The sequence below is a fragment of the Sciurus carolinensis genome, chromosome 1 (genome assembly GCF_902686445.1).
Source record: "Sciurus carolinensis chromosome 1, mSciCar1.2, whole genome shotgun sequence".
NCBI lineage: Eukaryota > Metazoa > Chordata > Mammalia > Rodentia > Sciuridae > Sciurus > Sciurus carolinensis.
Window position 1 is genome coordinate 167952608 of NC_062213.1, and position 18998 is coordinate 167971605.

General features: G+C 35.7%; 1 protein-coding gene across 1 annotated transcript in view; it reads right to left on the bottom strand.

Annotated features, from left to right (window-relative positions):
* Positions 1 to 18998, bottom strand: part of Zfyve9 (zinc finger FYVE-type containing 9) — a 141234-nt gene that overhangs the window by 42439 nt on the left and 79797 nt on the right. The window contains 4 exon segments of the mRNA XM_047546644.1: positions 6666 to 6688; positions 6691 to 6769; positions 9759 to 9841; positions 11726 to 11950. Of these exon segments, the coding sequence (XP_047402600.1) occupies positions 6666 to 6688; positions 6691 to 6769; positions 9759 to 9841; positions 11726 to 11950 (410 nt within the window).

The following is an 18998-nucleotide window of genomic DNA, read 5'->3' on the forward strand; positions in this document are numbered from 1 at the left end:
TCTGCTCCCTAGTGAAGAAACTTTTAAAGGAAACTTTTTATTTTGGCTGATAAGAATGCAAACTATTCCTGGTTTCATAAGAACTGTTCTATCCATTCCTTTTCACTGCATTCTTCAAGTAATGTACTGATCAGTAAGTCATAAGCTAAAGACTCAACAAAAATCCCTTGAAGATCTCCTGAATTCTATTTCTTGTAATCTGCCTTGCCAATTCTAATCATCATGGGCTCCCTATATTCTCAACTCTGCCTCCCAAACTCAGGGAGACCTCTAGTCTGTTTGGGTTCTGCCTATCTGTCTTATGATCTGAAAACTGTAGGAAGTAAATTAAGGAAACCATGGGACTCACCTTCACTGCACCATTGCTCATGGTGTTTGGTTTTTTTCAGTTTGTCTTGATATTTAGTCATTTAAGGTAGATTGGTATGTTAGTTTACTAGCACTACTGTAATAACATACCACAAACTGGTGACTTTAAACAAGAAAATGTATTGTATCACAGTTCTCAAGCCCAGAAGTCCAAAATCAAGTCCAAAATCAAAGTTGTCAGAGATGGTTCCATGTGAGTGCTGTATGGGAAGGATTTGTTCATGATCTTTCTCCATGGCTTAAAGATGACCATCTTCTCCCTAAGTCTTTTCACATATTCTTCCCTCACTGTATGCCTTTATCCATATTTTCTTCTTATCACAATATCAGTCATATTGGATTAGGGTCCAGACTAATCACTTCCTTCAAATTTTATTACCTGTTAAAGGACTTATTTCCAAATAAGGTTACATTCTCAGATCATGGGGATTAGGACATTAACATATGAACTTTGGAGGGACAGAATTCAACCCAAAACAGTCAGTCTTTGTCACTCCAGCATGACCAGAAGTAAAAACTGACAAACTATATTTGAATAGTTAGAAGCAAAAACACCTGGTAGCCAGTCATACCTTTGATTTTCCTTGAGCACAATCAGTCTTGTTACACAGCATGTGCCCTACAGACGCCATGCAATTTCTGCCAATGAAGTTGTTAGAAGACATACTGGCTGCTGTCATAAAGATGGTTTCTAAGCCAGGATGACTCCTGCAAATGCCTGGTGTGAATCTCATCTCCTTGCATTTCAGCAAACTTCTGGGGTAGATAAAGGTCTAAAAATATGTTCCCAGGCTGAGTACATAGCTCAGTGGTACGGTGCTTGCCTAACACGGATGAGCCCTAAGTTTGACTGCCAGCACTACAAAACAAAACATAACAAAACTCCCAGTTGGCTATATCAAATGCTGCACAGACTGTTGCAAGGGTTGTCCTATAAGACAAACACCTGATACCACACTGCTAGCAAGTTATGGTTCATGTTCTATGTCCTAATGAGCACCCTGAGGCCAAGTATAACCCCACAATATGAATGTATAATAGGGTCTATGCAGATTCACAATAGATGCTGCATCATTCCTTAACAGTCTTCTACTCACATTAAATGTCTACAGTTAACATTAATATTTCTTTCTAAAATGGTTTCCAGAATGGTTTCCAAAATATTCATCACTCTGGCTGCCTTTCTGTAGATTTACTTATGAGCTTTATACTTCTTAAAGGAATTTAGCATATTAGGAAATTATTTAAACCCTACAAGACTATGCAAATAAGAAGTCTGTAACACAAGTTCAATAAAAGTTAATCAAATAAATAATCTGAATGACGATAATGATAATGACAACAGCAACAGTGTATTATTCATGAACAACTATAATATACCAGGCACCAACTAGTTATTTGACAAAACTGATTTAAGTGTCACCTTAATAAGGTAGGCATATTCATTTTCCAGAACAGAAGTTAATCCATCAAGGTAATAGAGCTAGTAATTAAAAATTATCCCAAGGTCTATTTGATTCCAAAGCCTGATTTTTTTCCCACTATGACTTACTTTTTTTTTTTCTGATCTTAACAAACATTAAAAAAAAAGTTAATTACAGGTTGGGGTATAGTTCGGTGGTGGAGCATGTTAGCACATATAAGGTCCTAGATTCAATCCCCAACACCAAAAATCAAATCAAATCAAATCAAATCCAGTCATATATTAGGAAATGCCCCATACATAATTCTAGTTTTACTGTTCTATGGGACTTCCATATTTAAGTAGACATACTGGACATGCCAGTGATCTGTCAATATACAAAACTTAATGGAACTACACTGATGATTATTTTTTATAGTAGCAATTGTACAATTTTAATAGCCCCAATGTACTCTCCAAAATAAAGTGCTATAATTACTTTACCTCATCATGCCTAACAGATTGGTAGTGGTTAAACGGTTTATACTATAGGGGTTAACAGTAGGGACACTGGAGTCAGACTGCCTGGGTTTGATTACAGTTCTACCATTTGCTAGCTATGTGACTGTACATAAGTAATACTTAAGTTCTGTGCCTTAATTTCCTCATCTATAAAAAGGAACTTACCATATTCATTTCATTGAATCAGTGTAAAACACTTACTTGCTTAGACTAGTGCTCAGTTCAAAACAAATACCACTTATAATTTTTACACTGTTCGAAGTACTATCCTTTTCTAGCTTTCCAAGCTTTATATCTTTCCATTCTCTCCACCTACATTTTCCACATTACTACTTAAAACTCAGGTTTCTAAAATTTTACTTCCACTAAGTCAGCTTTTCTGCTTAAGAATCTGTAAAAGCTCTTTACAAACTATTATATGAAAGTCTAATTTCCTCTGCCTGGCTTTTTAAGTCTTCTGAAAATCCAGTAGCCTCTTTGCATAACTTCATTTTCCACTAACTCACCACCCTGTTAGCCTCCTCTTTTAATACCAGGTAGCTTGTTGTTTTCTATTTTCTTACAAGACATGCTCATTCCTGGTGCTTCCCTGCCTTCATTTAGGCTAATATCTGATTCCTTTTTCACTTAAGATATTTTCCACCCTTCTCTTCCTAGTTCCTAAACAGTATTTCTTATCCATAAAACCTGTCATTCATTTAGTTATTAGATGAACACTTACTAATTTTTCCTATAGGATTGTGGTATTCCAGCTATAAGGGATTCAGTACCATTAAAGATATAAGGAAATTTTCTTCTTTCTATGAACTTTTAAGGAATATTTCTTACAAGAAGTTTCAGCACTTCTTTTCATATTCTGTTTCATGTCTTCAATCAGCATGCATTTCTTACACACCTACTCTGTCCTAGGGAGTAAGTGGTAAATAAGACAGTACCTCAAGAATAAATAGTCTAGAAAAGAAAACAGATAGTCATCAAGGAATCACATATGTTCTGAGTATTACCAACAGTATGTGTAGAATTCTAGAAATGAATGTAACAGGAGAGTTACTACAGTTAGGAGTTAAATGAAGGTCTATCAGAGAAAATGACATTTAAGCTAACACCTGAATAATGAGTGGGGGTTAGGCAGGTGAAGAGTAAGAGAAGTATGTGTCAATATAGAAGCAACCTGTGCAAAAGCCATGAAGCAAAAGCCAGTATACACAGACAAGGAAAAACAAAAGGCAAAAACAATAACTATTGGCTTTAAGTGAAGAAAAATGAATGAGAAGTTAAATACTGTGCTGATTAAGAGAAATATGTACAGATGCTCCTCAACTCAGGAGGGAGTTACATTAGATAAACCCATTTGTAGGTTGAAAATATCATTAAGTCAAAAACGCATTTAATATACCTAACTTACAAAATATCAAAGTTTAGTCAAGCCTACCTTAAACTTCTCAGAATACTTATGTTAGCCTATGGTTGGGCATAATCATTTAACATAAAATCTATCTTATAATAATGTATGGACTATAATTTATTGAATACCTGCATTCAAAAAATGCTGGCAACACCAGATACTATAGAGCATTGGTTGCTTATCCTCATGATCAGGAGGCTGATTGGAAGCTTCAGCTCACTGACACTGCCCCTCATATGCACACTGCATATTCCAAACACAGGAAAAGATCAAAATTCAAAATTCAAATTACAGTTTCTACTGAATGCACATAACTTTGGTACCACTGTAATGTCAAAAAATTCTAAGTTGAACCATTATAAGTTGGAAACAATCTATATAAGAAAATTACTTTTTCAACTATAAAGTAAAACTATTAGACATACACAAGTCACCTGTCCAAGATTTTAAAAGATAAACCTATGTTGAGATAAAATGAAAACTGAATGGGAAGGGAAATCAGTCTGCTAAATCAGGTAAGAAAAATAATCAATAAAATTAACTGAAAATGAAACATAAGAAATGATAACTGATATAGTTATTCCTTTCAAACAAGGATTTCTGAACCAGGATACCAAAACTGAAACTGCACAGTTCAGATAAAACGGGTAAGATGAATGGTAGCCATTGTGATAAATGTGTTCAGTTAGGACTGAAAAAAATCTGGGGGCCTCATAGCTTTTATAGAATATGAACAGATACAATTTCTAACACATAGTACCACCTTGCAAACATCAAGGATAGAAAAAGTATACTATTCATTTGGGGATGACATCTTATCCTACTATTGGACAGTTTGTGAAATAGATAACAAAACTTCAAATGTGAGAAATAAAACAACTTTTCAAAGCACATTCTCCTTTAACACTTTTTAGGCACAAATTGCTTATGAATAGTCCCCTTTAAAGATTTGACTCTATATGGTCTAGTCTATTATTCTTCAATATTCTAAGGTAGGATTATCTAATAGCTAAAGAATGGTAATTGTACCTCAGAAAAACTTAAGCACATGTTCTATGATTTTCTGATGTTCTGAAAACAAAAGCAAGCAAATAAACATATTACATGGAATTTCACAGGTAAAGGGTTTTTTCAAACAGGTCATTTTCCATAATAATGCTGAGCCCTGAGTTCATAAGCCAGTAAGAAATGTGGGACTCTAAGTGTATATCAAGTGTAAAATATTTACTGGATGTATGAATAAGTGGATACACATCTGAATGAAGAAGGAAAAAAAAGAAAATAAGAAGCAAGAAAGGAAAGAAAATAAGGGAGGAATGAAATTATAATATACTATAAAATCTAAGAAACAGTGGAAGGAAGGGCTGCTGATGTAGCTCAGTGGCAGAGTGCTTGTCTACCGTGTGTGAGGCCCTGGTTTTGTATTCCCAGCATTGCAAATAATAATAATGATAATAAGTAATAATAAATATTTAAAAAGAAGTACTAGAAGAAGTGATTGGGAAGTTACCACTCTGCCCTAATAAACAATAAACCTGAACCACTGTTATATCAAGCTATTAAATTTCTCTTTAAAATAAAACCCTAATGGTTGAGGTAGGAGTGAAGTTCAGTGGCGAAATGCTTGCTCAGTATGTACAAGACCCTGGGTTTAATCCCCAACACCAAACAAAACAACACAACAACCCAGTGGCATTTTAGAACTGATTTAAGTTTTTTTAAATTGAAAAAGACTTCATAAGCAAAGACAACTTTGTATAAATCTGTTAATGTATATATAGTATATACACTATCATTTTATTTTATTTACTTTTTGATACTGTGGATTGAACCCAGGGGTGTTTTACCACAGAGCTACATGCTTAGTCCTTTTTACTTTGTATTTTGAGACAGGGACTCATTAAATTTCTGAGGCAGGTGTCAGACTTCAATTCTCCTGCCTCAGCTTCCAAGTCATCAGGATTACAGGCATGCCTGGACACTATCATAGTTACAGCTTAATTCAAATGCAATAATTTACTTTTGGAACCTCATTAAAAGCTATTTTGGGACTTACATACATTGAACATTAAGTACAGTAAAAAATAAAAGCCAGGCACAGTGGTGCATGCCTATAATCCAAGAGGCTCAGGAAGCTGAGACAGGAGGCAAGTTCAAAGCCAGCCTCAGCAACTTAATGAGACCCTGTCTCAAAGAAAAATATAAAAAGGGCTGGGGATGTGGCTCATTGGTTAAGTGCCCCTGGGTTCAATTCTGGTACCAAAAAGTAAAGGTAAAAATAAATTTTAAAATACACACACACACACACACACACTAATAAAGGGGGACCATGAAAAAAATCCCACCACTTATACTACAGACATATGGTTAATTTTATGATTTTTAATCAAAAAGCAAATCTGTCACTATTATCATAGCATTAATTAAAAGGTCAAAAGACATAATTAATGACTAAACAAGTTAGACTACCTTTCTGGTATGAAATTCCACATAGCTGAGCTAAGCACACAATATTATAAACTGGTTTCACTGTCAATTAAAAGGGCTGGGTTGTGGCTCAGTGGTAGAACCTCACCTCACATGTGTGAGGCACTGGGTTCAATCCTTAGCATCACATAAAAATTAGTAAATAAAAATAAAATTATTGCATCCATCTACAACTAAAGATTTTTTTTTTAAAAAGTAAAATTTAGAGCAGGGTATGATGATGAATGCCAGTAATCCCAGCTACTGGCATTAGCTCCCAATCTCAGTTATTGGGAGGCTGAGGCAGGAGCAGCACAAGTTGAGGTCAGTTTCAGCAACTTAGTGAGACCCTATCTCAAAAGGGGTTTAGCTCAATAGTAAAGTGCACGTGAGTTCAAGTCCCAGTACCAAAAATAAAGTAAAATTTATATGTAATAATGTATTTTTCACTTTCATTCATGTTTTCAACTTTGAAAAATTTACCTTTATAATAAATCTTACCTCATTGTATCTGTTGCTGGGAATTTGATGCTTGTTTTCCGAACTTCCATATCAACCACCAAACCTTGAACTACTGGCAAAGTATACTGGTAATTTCTAAAGTCCTGGGCAGAAGAAGGTTAAAGTAAAATAAAGAATTCATCAGTAGTAGGATTTGACTTACAGTAATAAAGTTAGCACAAATGGAAGGAATGTCAATACTGAAAGATTCTATTTATTTAAATAAAGAAAATATATAAAGAAAGCCCTACTGGATGTATTCAAGCTCTCTAATTAGTCTGAAATTCTTATAAGGAAATAAACCAAATAGTTTTCTATACCCTTATATACAACATTTAAAAAAAATTTTTTTAATTATTTTTTATTTTTACAGACTGCATTTTGATTCATTGAACACAAATGGGGTACATCTTTTCATTTCTATAGTTGCGCACCCTTATATACAACACTAAACAAATACTTGAATGCTTACTCTGCTTTAATATCATTTAACATTTTCTATATTTCTATATTGTTAAAGATGTCTTCTCCCTCTAAAGTAAGCTTCAAAAAGGCAGGGAATCTCACTTATTTTGTTCTTGCTAGATCCCTAATGTCAGGAGCACCTTAGTACTCAATGAGTATTTATAAGGAAACACACACACATATACAGCCCCTATCCAGTGTGACTGAAGCAAAATGAGCAAAAGTGGTAGGAGTTCAGGCCAAAGTGGTAGTATACTGCTAGGTTTCATAGGTTCTTATAGGTAATCACAAGACTTTTGACTTTGCTCTAAGGAGACTTTTGACCTGTTAACAAATCTGCCTTCTCTATAAAGAACAGGTGGTGAGTAAGCAAGTGTGAAAGAGGTGAGACAGACACAATAAAACATCTGGGTAAGAGAGAGTGAAACTTAAACCAGTATGTTAATAGTTCAAATAGTGGTGAGAAGTTGTTAGATTCTAGATAAACTCTGATGGGAAAATCAACAATATTTGCCACTGGCTTGGATGTGGAATGTAAAAAGGACAAGAGTTTTAAAAAGATTATAAATTTATGGCCAGGATTACTAGAAGACCAGAATTGCCCTTTACTGTAGAATATGTAGAATATGATGGAAAAGGGAGGGTGTTTCTAAGTAACTTTACTGTATTACTTAACAACAGAGATCAAGAACATTGATAGGAACACAAAAACATCCAGCACCCTACAAGGTAAAATCACAAGGTCTGCATCCAGTGAAAAATACCAAGCAAAGAAGCAGGAAAATACAACTCAAAATAAGGAAAACAAAGCAAAGCAGAACAAAATAATCCATGGAAACTAAGCTAAAACTTATACAAGATGTTAGAATTATCAGTCAAGGACATTATAAGAGTTATTTTAATTGTATTCTAGGTGTTCAAAAAGCTAAGTAGAAGCATAAAAGACAAAGTCACCCAAGTAAAACTTCTAGAGATAAAAATAACAATTAGTTTTCTTTTTTTAATGGATAGAATTAATGGTAGCTTAAATATTGAAAAATGAAAGTTCATTTAGTGAACTTAAAGTCCTTAGAATTAAAAACTAAATGAAACAGAGGGAAAAAACTATAAAATAAATAATTATTCACCTGTGCAACAAATTTCACGAATCTAATGTATATATAATTGGAGTTCCAGAAGGAGAGAAGGAGTAAATGGAAAAAAAATTTCATAAAAACCATGAACCCACAAATCCAAGAAGTTCAGTGAATCCCAAGCACAGGAAACATGAAGACAACTACACCATGGTACACTATAATCAAATTGTTCTAAATCAGAGACAAAAGAAAAATTTTAAAGGAGACAAAGAAGAAAACAATGTTATATAGAGAGGAACAAACACAAGAAAGAAAACAGAATTCTCATCTGAAACAAACTAGAAGATAGTGGAGGAACATCTTTAACAACTCAAACAACATTGCCAAACTAGAATTTTGCATCTGGCAAAAATATCTTTTAAATATGAAGAAGAAATAAAACTGCTAGAAATACAAAAGCTGAAAGAATTCATCACCAGTGAACCTATACTACAAGAAATGTCACAGGCAATTATTCAGGCAGAAGAAAATGAAACTGGATGGAAATACAGAGTTGCACAAAGGAATGAAGAGTGCTGGATGTGGCAATTAATTGCTGGGTAAATGGTTTACAAAAGTGACCATTTCAATGCTCTGAAATTAGACCAAAGGTATGGGACACACTGTAAAGTGTTTTTCATGGAAACTACTGAACTTCAAGTAAGAACAACAGAGATGAGTCTGTGACCTTCTTGCCTAAGGCTGTCCCCATGCACTGCTTAGTCCAACCAGAGAATGATAGTGGCCTTTAAAAGATAAGGCCACTTATCTTTTAGCTCTTATCTAATAGCTCTGTTAGGCTGAGGCCACCAACCTGTTTGGAGCAAGTTATGTATAAATGTAGACTAGTCAGAATTTAAGGAGGAGTTCTGGAAGGTGAGACAGTCATAGTGAGCTTTAGACACATTCCAAATATCTGGAATTGACCTTGGTCTACATATATGCAGCAGAGAAAGAAATAGATAGACCCAAGTTGACCAACATTTTGTCCAAAAGAATCAGCGCCTTTATATGTATAGAGAGAAATGAAAGCGCCCAACAAATAAGAAAATAATGAAGTTTAAACCCAGTCCATATATAGAACCATCAGCAGAGCCTTACTGGCTTGAGGTATTTGAGCACAACCTTTGACCAATTTTTGGCTGAATAGTATCTTTCTCTCTCTCCCTCCGCCTCCCCCCTTACACACACACACACACACACACACACACACACAGGATGCCAGTATTAAAATGAAAACAAGACAAAATGCTAAATATCTTATTTATACCTCCTGTCCTAATAAAAATTCTGCAAGGTCACTAATAAATTAAGTATATAATTAGGGTTGGAATCCTATAGTATTTCACTACATAATTTCAAAAGGGCATATATGTTTTGTTCTCCTCTAACATAAAACTTCATCTTCCTTAAGCAGCAGGCAGATGACTATCAATAAAATAATAAAACCCTCTCTTCCTTCTCCCATAGAAATTCCAGTAAGAAAAAAAGAAAACAAAAATTCCCAACTTACTGCAAGAAGATTCATGATGGTATGCCCTGTCTCTCCAAACAATGGCTTTCGAAATCTGACACTGAAGAGTGGGCAAGGATAAACTGTGGAAATGAGAAAAGATCAGAATGTTAGGCAGCTTAAAATTCTGGGCAAAGAGACATCAAGGATAATATAATTTTCAAAATTTAATATTACAAAGGCTCATTAGAACATATTAAATTTAGGGCTCAAAAAGTATTTAGCAAGGGGGCTGGGGTTGTAGCTCAGTAGTAGAGTGCTTGCCTAGCATATGTGAGGCCCTGGGTTCGATCCTCAACATCACATAAAAATAAATAAACAAAGGTATTGTGTCCATCTACAAATAAAAAAAAAATTCAAAAGGAAGTATTTAGCATGACAGCAGACAAATCTTAAGCCAGAATAAGCATTTTGCTTCAGTTGTTCCAAAAATGACCCAAAAGTTCTTAAGAAGCAATCTTCTTCAAACTGGATTGATGTGATCCAGGAAACATTCCTCCGTGCTCAAGAAGTTTAAGAGTTCACTCTTCTATGCCTCCTAACCAGGACCCTCCTTAGGACAGACAAATACCAGTTGATAATAATACTGGCTGGCTCATCCCTCAAGCTTATAGGTTTGACATGCTAGAACAAGTCAAGATACACATGTTGCTCTCATGCAATCCTTATCTTTCTGTGCTTCATTTAGCTGATTCACTTGATCCCTTCAGATCCATCCAAAGGTAGGTTGGTCTAAGAAGTGTTTTTGTCTAACTCCATTCTTGGTCAGGTAGAGACCATCCTGAAACTCTCAAAGAACTTAACCTTAAAAGCATTTCTATCTTAACACAGTGCACCACTGTAATAATGACTTCTGTAAGCCTTTCTTACAAAGATTCCCAAGAGCCTATAACCAGGTCTTAGTCATTTCAGAACTCCCAGGATTCCTGATACATTGGTAGACCTTGATTAAGTTCTTACTGAATGAATAAATAAGTGAAAGAATAAAGCTGATTTGCTGAGTGCACAGACTGTTTTATGGTATATAAAATAATGTTTCATTTATCACCTCATTTGTTCCTTTTAATATCTAGTGTTAATATATACAGCAAACATTAAATTACAAAAAACTGTCAGAGATTTTGAGTGAAACTGATAATCAGAAGGCCCTAGTGACTAGCCCAAAATTACCGAGTTAGTAAGTGATAGAGCTGAAAATCTTCTTCAAGTGGTCTGAGTTTTAAACTCTAAGAGCTTTTAATTAGGCAAAGATACAAAGTTTAAAGTTTGCATTTAACATTTAAAGTCCTTTTTTTTTTAACTCAAAACTCAGTGCACTGCCACAGCCACGGTCAAAGAACTCTTCTGTAGTCCTTACTAACTGAGAATGCCCTCCATAACATAGCTTTAAGTAGCTGTTAGGTTACATTAAAATATAATTCATCATAACTATTTTCCAACAAAGTGACAATAAACAGGCTCACAATATACTACAGATTTACTGCTAAAAATTTCTTAAATTCAAATTAATTTTTCTGGAGATGATTGTGTTTTTATCAATGAACCATGAAAACAGTAAATTTATTTATTTATTTTTAGTACTGGGAATTTAATCCAGGGTCACTTTAGCACTGAGCCACATTTTTATTTTTAATTTTGAGACGGTCTCTCTAAGTTGCTTAGGATCTCCCTATGTTGCTGCAGCTAAACTGTAACTTGCCATCCTCCTGCCTCAGCTTCTAGAAGTGTGGCATGCGCCACATCTGTCAATTTACAAACTAATAACCACTCACTTGCTCATTTATATTTTTACTCCTTCCCATTACACCCAAAATAAGTAGAGAGACTGGCCACATTTAGCCCATTTATTTCAAAACACTATTTCTGAATTGTATCACCAAATTAGAAGGGCTCGGAATAGTTTTAAGACTTACTAAATCATCATGCCTTGGTTATGGCTCAGAAGAAAATGTTTTTTAACTACTTACGTCGATATTCAGCTCCAAGTCTCAACATTAGTCGGATGGGAAACACTTTAGCCCAAGGAGTTTCCCACTTCTGGATAAGAATCCCAAACAAGTAAGGTGGGGTTGGGAGAACTAGGTCTTGAAGTGACTGATAGGTAGATGTCACATATAAGAATCCACCATGTTCTTTACTGCCGAGGAAACTTTGACTGAAGAAGGAATGTCCCAAGTTGCCCACAACATTCCCTAAAACAAAAAAGTTCATTATTTATTGTCTATTAGTAAATAGATCTCTCTCTCTCTCTCCTCCACCTCCTCCTCCTTCTTCTCTCTCTCTCTCTCTCTCTCTCTCTCTCTCTCTCTTTCCCTCTCTCTCTTTTAGCAGTAATGGAAATTGAACCCCAGAGTTCTATCACTGAGTCACACTCCAACCCTTTTTACTTTTTATTTTTAGACAAGATCTCACTAAGTTGCCCAGGCTGGCCTTGAACTTGCAATTCTCCCAGTAGCTAGGATTACTTTATTTAGAGACACAGTCTCACTGAGTTGCTTAGCGAGTTGCCTGCTTTTGCTGATGCTGGCTTTGAACTGGCAATCCTCCTGCCTCAGGCTCCCAAATCACATGATTATAGGCATACACCACTGTGCCTGGCTACAAATGTTATTTATTAAGTACTTTTTAATTCAAATAGTTTTATAAGTAAAAGAACAACAAATATATCAGCCCTTCATTAAGGGGACATTTTCCTCGTTTAGAATTACAAAGAGGCTGGGCCCAGAAGTGCATGCCTATAATCCTAGCAGCTCAGGAAGTTGAGGCAGGAGGATCATGAGTTCAAAGCCAGCCTCAGCAATTTAGTAAAGCCCCAAGCAACTCAGCAAGACCCTGACTCAAAATAAAAAATAAAGGGTTGGGGTTGTGGCTCAGTGGTTGAGCACCTCAGGGTTCAATCCCTGGTAACAAAAAAAAAAAAAAAAAAAAAAAAAAAAAGAAAGAAAAAGAAAGAAAGAAAAGAAAGAAAAGAAAAATTACAAAGAACTGTTCAATAATAGAATAACAGGGGTTGGAGTTATGGCTCGGTGGCAGAGTGCTTGCCTGGCATGTGTGAGGACCTGGGTTCGATACTCAGCACCACATGTAAATAAATAAAATAAAAAATCCATTGACAACTAAAAAAAAATTTTTTTAAATTGAAGAACAACAGATATGTTCACTAGATAGGTACAAGGGTCCTTTGAAAGTTCTTAAAACAAAAACACAAAATAAAGAAATTCCCATCAGAGAAGGTTATGCTTGCTTTACCAGAAAACTAGAGTTTATCCCTGTAGACTTAGACTCCATTTGTGAAGTGGGAAGGTATACTGATGATAGGATCCAAAGAAAAGGGAACACCTCCCTATAAAATTCAGAGAAGTGCTGTGGTGTACACCATACTGCCCTGAACATTAACACTACATTTTACATTTGAAATAGTACTTTTAAGAATAAAGGGGTAGTATTCTTGCCTGAGCATTAGCCAACCCAACTCTGGTTGCACAATTAAGCTGCTAGGCCAGATCTATAAAAACAAAACAATCCCCATGTCAAGGAAGAAGTATAGTTTTTGCAAACAAACAAACAAACAAACAAACAAAATCTGCAGATTTCAAAGTCACAGAGATATCTGTTTGAATACTAGTTTGAACATTCACCACTATAGAATCGAGGCAAGTTAATCCTGGGAGCACCAACATCTGTGTAGAATGAGGGAAATTACATTAAATTTCAAACTTCTTGCGAAAAATAAATTGTAGAATATATAACATATATATGTAAAAAAATATGTATATATATGTATGTAAAATGCCTAACAGCATTAGCTAGGCAATGTGTTCTCAAAAATTATAACTATTATTGTTCTAATGTAAATATACATATAACAATTAGTTGAATCTTACAGGATTTCTTTTTCGTTACCAAAGACTGTAGAGCAAGATTTGTATAAATTTTCATTTTGTCTGGTACTCACTGCAGAATTACAGATAGAGTGGCAGAACTTTTAGGAGATCAGATCCCCAAATTCACCACTGCTTTTTTACCACCTCCCCTGCCAAATCCTACAATTCTAGGATACTATAAAAGACACTCCATATCAAGGAAAAATTCAAAAAACAGGTTGTAGAGAGGAGAAAACCTTACCCAGGTTTGGCAGGGGAGGGGAAAGATGGGAGATAAGAGATGAAAGAATTGTTTCCCTCTGCAGTAGAGGGTGCATGATAATATTCCTCTAAAGGTCTAGTGACAGTATGCTATGGTTTAAAAATGCGCTCCCAAAAACATGTTGGAAACTTAATTCCCAACACAATAGTGTTGGGAGGTGAAGCCTAATGAGATTAGGTCATGATGGCAGAGTGAATGGATTTATTATGATATTATCATGGGAGTGAGTTTATTTAAAAAGGACATTTTACCCCTTCTTGTTCTTTTGCCCCATCTTTGCCCTTCCACTTCTGTGGAATAGCACAGTAAGAATGTTCCTTCTGTCGCGTTCCTTCTGCCCGCAGAAAGAGACACGACAAACTGGTTGTTCATCAGAGCTCTTTATTGTTCTTCTTTATTGTCCTCCTTGTTCTTCTTGTTCTTCCTCTAACAAGGAAGTCACAGTCATTATATATGAATCATGAGCCAATCAGGTTACAGAGCATGTGGGGAGAGCCAATCAGGTTACAGAGCATGTGGGGAGAGCATGATTACTATATAGAATACACTAGGGGCATGAAGAGAGCACGCAGCGAGTACGAGTCACCTCGTCCAATCAGGTCAACTTCCTTAAGCAGTGTCAGCTGTTTGTTGCAAACCAGGCCGCCCCGGCTTAGTGCCAGGCGCCATATTGAAGTCCCTGAAATGTTGCAAACCAGGCCGCCCGGGCTCAGTGCCAGGCGCCATATTGAAGTCCCTGAAATGTTGCAAACCAGGCTGCCCCGGCTCAGTGCCAGGCTAGGGTGGGGTCCGCGAACCCCGACACCTTCCATCTCCAGAACTGTAAGAAATAAATTTATGTTCATTATAAATAACCTAGTCTGTGGTACTCTGTTAAAGTGGCACAAAACAGACTAGGACATAACATAAATTTATGCTTCACAAAGACTGTCCTAGTGAATATACCTCAGAGGTAAAAAGTATGTTGCGTGGTACTCAAAGAATTCATTCATTATTTCTTTGGGGATTCCACCATGAGAGCCTAGAATCTATTACTAGTTATTTTTCCACAGATTCTTATTTCCTTTCCTTTCTGCCATTACCACTTAACAGCCTCCTCATTACAATCATTCATTCTTCATCATGTCCCTTCCCATGATCAAAATCATCTTTTATCCTTAAAGCATTTATTTTCTTTCTTTTTTTTTAGTGTGGATCTCCACTGTCAATCCTAATGAGTGATTTAGACTATGATTAACCATCTCATACATAAACAAGTAAAATTCCACAGTTGTAGACATTAGCAAAAATAAAATGCTGGGTATAAGAATTTGACAAGGAAAAAAAACCAGAAGTTTCATTTAAAGATAATCTGGGGCTATGAACTCCAAAAGTCTGTTATATATTGAAGGATATGAAAAATGACAACCCCCCAAAACTGTCTGACCTAGTGCAAGATGGAGGTGGAAGGCAATCATTAATCCTCTCTCAGTAAATCCTTTCCCAGTAACAATGGGCCTGGGGGTTCATCCCCAGCATCTCCACCAAAAGCAAACATTCATCCCTTCTCAACCACAATGGGTCCTGAAGGGAGGAGGTAGATACTGAACAGTGAACCCTGGACTTTTACCCTTTTCCACTGCCAATGAGTACTGGAAGGAGAAAAATAGTGAAGCTCTGGGTAACAATGGTTCCGAGAGGAAGAAGATAAGCAATAAACACCGAGTTCTGAACTTTCCCCAGAGACAATGAGTTCCAGGTTTTTTACAGCTTATTTCCTAACTGTCCAAACAGATGTCCTGCCTTAGTCTCCAATAATTAAACAACTCTCATTGTAAACTATAAAACTTAAGAGTCCCTCTGTAACCAGTGGCCATTTTTCTAACCAGAAAATGAGCCCTTCAGTGCCTGACTGATTGACTCCACCGGGGAATAAAGAAAAGCTTGTTGATCCATTCGAGGTCTGCTTCCGCCATCCCAGTTATTTATGTTTTCATAATGGTGCCAAAACCATGTTGATTATTTTTGCTTCATACATATATTTATTTGTATCAGTATTTCACTTCAATACAATGGACCCAATGAACTAATTCTATAGCTCTCTATCTACATATCCCATGCCAAAAGACAAAAAATGTCAACAATTTTAGCTTAAAGGTCTTAACTGGCCTATAATTGCACAACATCTCAAAACAGAATGAGTATTGAATCAATAGTTTACAAAGCAATTTTATGAAGCATTTAGACCAATGCAATCATGAAGTTTATTACAAATGAAGAAAATGTAGCTCAGTAGTAGAGATGAAGTAACTCCAATGGAATATTACTCAGCCATAAAGAAGAATGGAATTATGGCATTTGCCAGTAAATGAATGGAACTGGAGACTATCATGCTAAGTGAAATAAACCAAATCCCAAACCCAAAGGCAAAATGTTCTTTCTGATATGCGGATGCTAACATACAATAAGGGTAGAGAAAAAAGAATAGAAGTTCATTAGATTAGACAAAAGGGAATGATGGGAAGGGAAGAGGGATGGGAATAGGAAAGACAGGAGAATTAATTGGACATAACTTTCCTATGTTAATATATGAATACACGACCAACATTAACTTCACATTATGTACAACTACAAAAGGGAAGTTATACTCCATGTATGATCAATACATCAAAATACATTTAACTATCATGTATTAAAAAAAAAAAAAAGATGAAGTGACCCAAGATACAGGATAAAAAATGTGGCAAAGTAAGACCTGGAAAGATCATCTTTCGAACTCCTAGTATTTCCATGAATCATACTATCTTTAAAAAAATTAGTGTAATTTTGAAATTTTCCATCTTAAAATTATAGTTTAAACTTTATCTTTCAAATGCTTACTGGAAGCTCTCTTTAAATTCAGTTCAAATATAACTTATATACCAATGTGACAACAGTTTCCTTTTGTTTCAAAACACTGATCAATCCTTACATCAACTCAAATGGAAAAATTTCCAAGCAAATGGTTCATTTATTTCAAGAAATACTAACAATTCTAAATATTAACATAACTAAAACTCAAGCCACCAACAGAATTTAGACAAGCTGGACACAGTAGTACAAACCTATAATCCCAGCTACTCAGGAGGCTGAGGAAGGAGGATCACAAATTTGGGCAACTTAGGGAGGTCCTGTCTCAAAGTTAAAATAAAAAGGTCAGAAGATGAAGCTCAGTGGTACACTGTTTGCCTAGCACACACAGGGTTCCAGGTTCAAGTCTCAGTACTATGAAGTACTATGAAAAAAAAATTTTTTTTAGACAATCCCTCAGAATTCCCTATAAGGCAATAAACTGCAATGAAGGAGGAACATATTATAAAAGATCATTTCAGTTTAGAGTATATGTGGAATTTACCCTGAATTTCAAAAAGCTCAAGAGGCACTATATTACTGCTTATGGCTCCAAAAAGATTTAGAAAAGATACAGCTGAACTCAAATCTGAGTTCAGACACTTTCCATCTAAGTGCATGATCACCAAACAAGTTACTTTTGTCTTCAGTGCCTTTCAAATACCTCTTATATAAAATAGAAACAGTAACAGCATAAATACCACAGAGTTGTAGACAAGAAATAAAATAGTGCACATAAAGCCATGAATATATTGCCCAGGATAAACTAATTACTCAATAAATGTTAGGTACTGGTTTTGTTTTATATTTTGGGGGTGGGATTACTAGGCATTGAACCCAGGACCTCACAATGCTAGGCAAGTGCTCTACCACTGAGTTATACCCCCAAATCAAACACTGGCTTTTGATAAATTCATATAAGAATGATACCTAAAATCAAATGGGTTAACTGTTGTCCACAGGTTAAAACTACAAGACAAAGAACACTTTAGAATGCAAATATAGGTAACAAAAAAGAGATGATAAGAAGAAAAACTATTTCAAAGATTTAAAGTTGCAGAAATTTCCCAAGTGACCTACTTAAGTGACCCTTGGCATTTCTTTCTTTCTCAGGGGACTACAGACACTGGGCCTCAAAAACAGACTAATGTAAATGGTACCTTTCCATGTCTCCAAGTCACAGTACAAACAAGAAGTCAGGAATAACCTGACATGCTGGTGCATGCCTATTATATGAGCAACTTGGGAGGCTGAGGCAAGAAGATCACAAATTTGAGGCCAGCCCAGATAACTTAGCAAGACCCCTGTCTCCAAATAAAAAATAAAAAGGGTTGGAGATATAACTCAGTGGTAGAGTACCCCTGGGATCAATCCCTAGTACCATTTAAAAAAAATAAAAAGAGACAGGAATAATAAACAGTATTTTTATTAACAGAAGTGTTCTCTGAGGACACCTTTCTATCCTGGTGCTTTTCTACCAAAGAACAAAAAAATGTTTCCTAGTGACATCATGCCAACTCATTAATTCCTTCAACCAATAGTTTTTAATTAAAACTCTCTGATATGCCAGATGGTTTCTTTAGGAATGAGTACAGAGTTGACCCACACAGATAAAAATCTTGCCCTTATAGATTAACATTCTATGGAGGGAGACAAATAATTTCAGTATGTGTAACTACAGACAAATGCTTTGAAGAAAATAAAATAATGTAACAGATTGATGGGGCAAGGGAAAAGAGACTTCTTTAGTCAAGACAGAAAAAATTCTCTGAACAGAAAACATTTAAGAACAAAAAAGAAACAAGCCAATTAAGATCTGACAGAGCATCCCAGCTCATGGAAACAGTAGTGCAAAAGCCATGAATTGGAAATTAGTTTGACGGGCTCAAACATTACAAAAATGATCGATGTAGCTAAAGTAAATTAAGGAGTAGTGATAGATAAGGTCAGAGATCTTTAGGGGCTAGATCACATGGGTCCACATGGGCCAAAAGGAATTGGGAGTTTCTTCTAACTGCTGTGGGAAGCCCACTAAAAGGTTTAAGGAGCTTCAGTTGTGTTTTCACACCTATCATTATGTCACTGTTCTACATAAATGTGCTCTCAGTTCCCCAGGATTAAATTTAGTATGTCTCAGGAATAGCTGAGGGAAGATAAATATGTCTGCAAATGTAGAACTGTAAATGGTTGAGAAGGAACAACAAGCAGTACTCAAATATAAAAAAG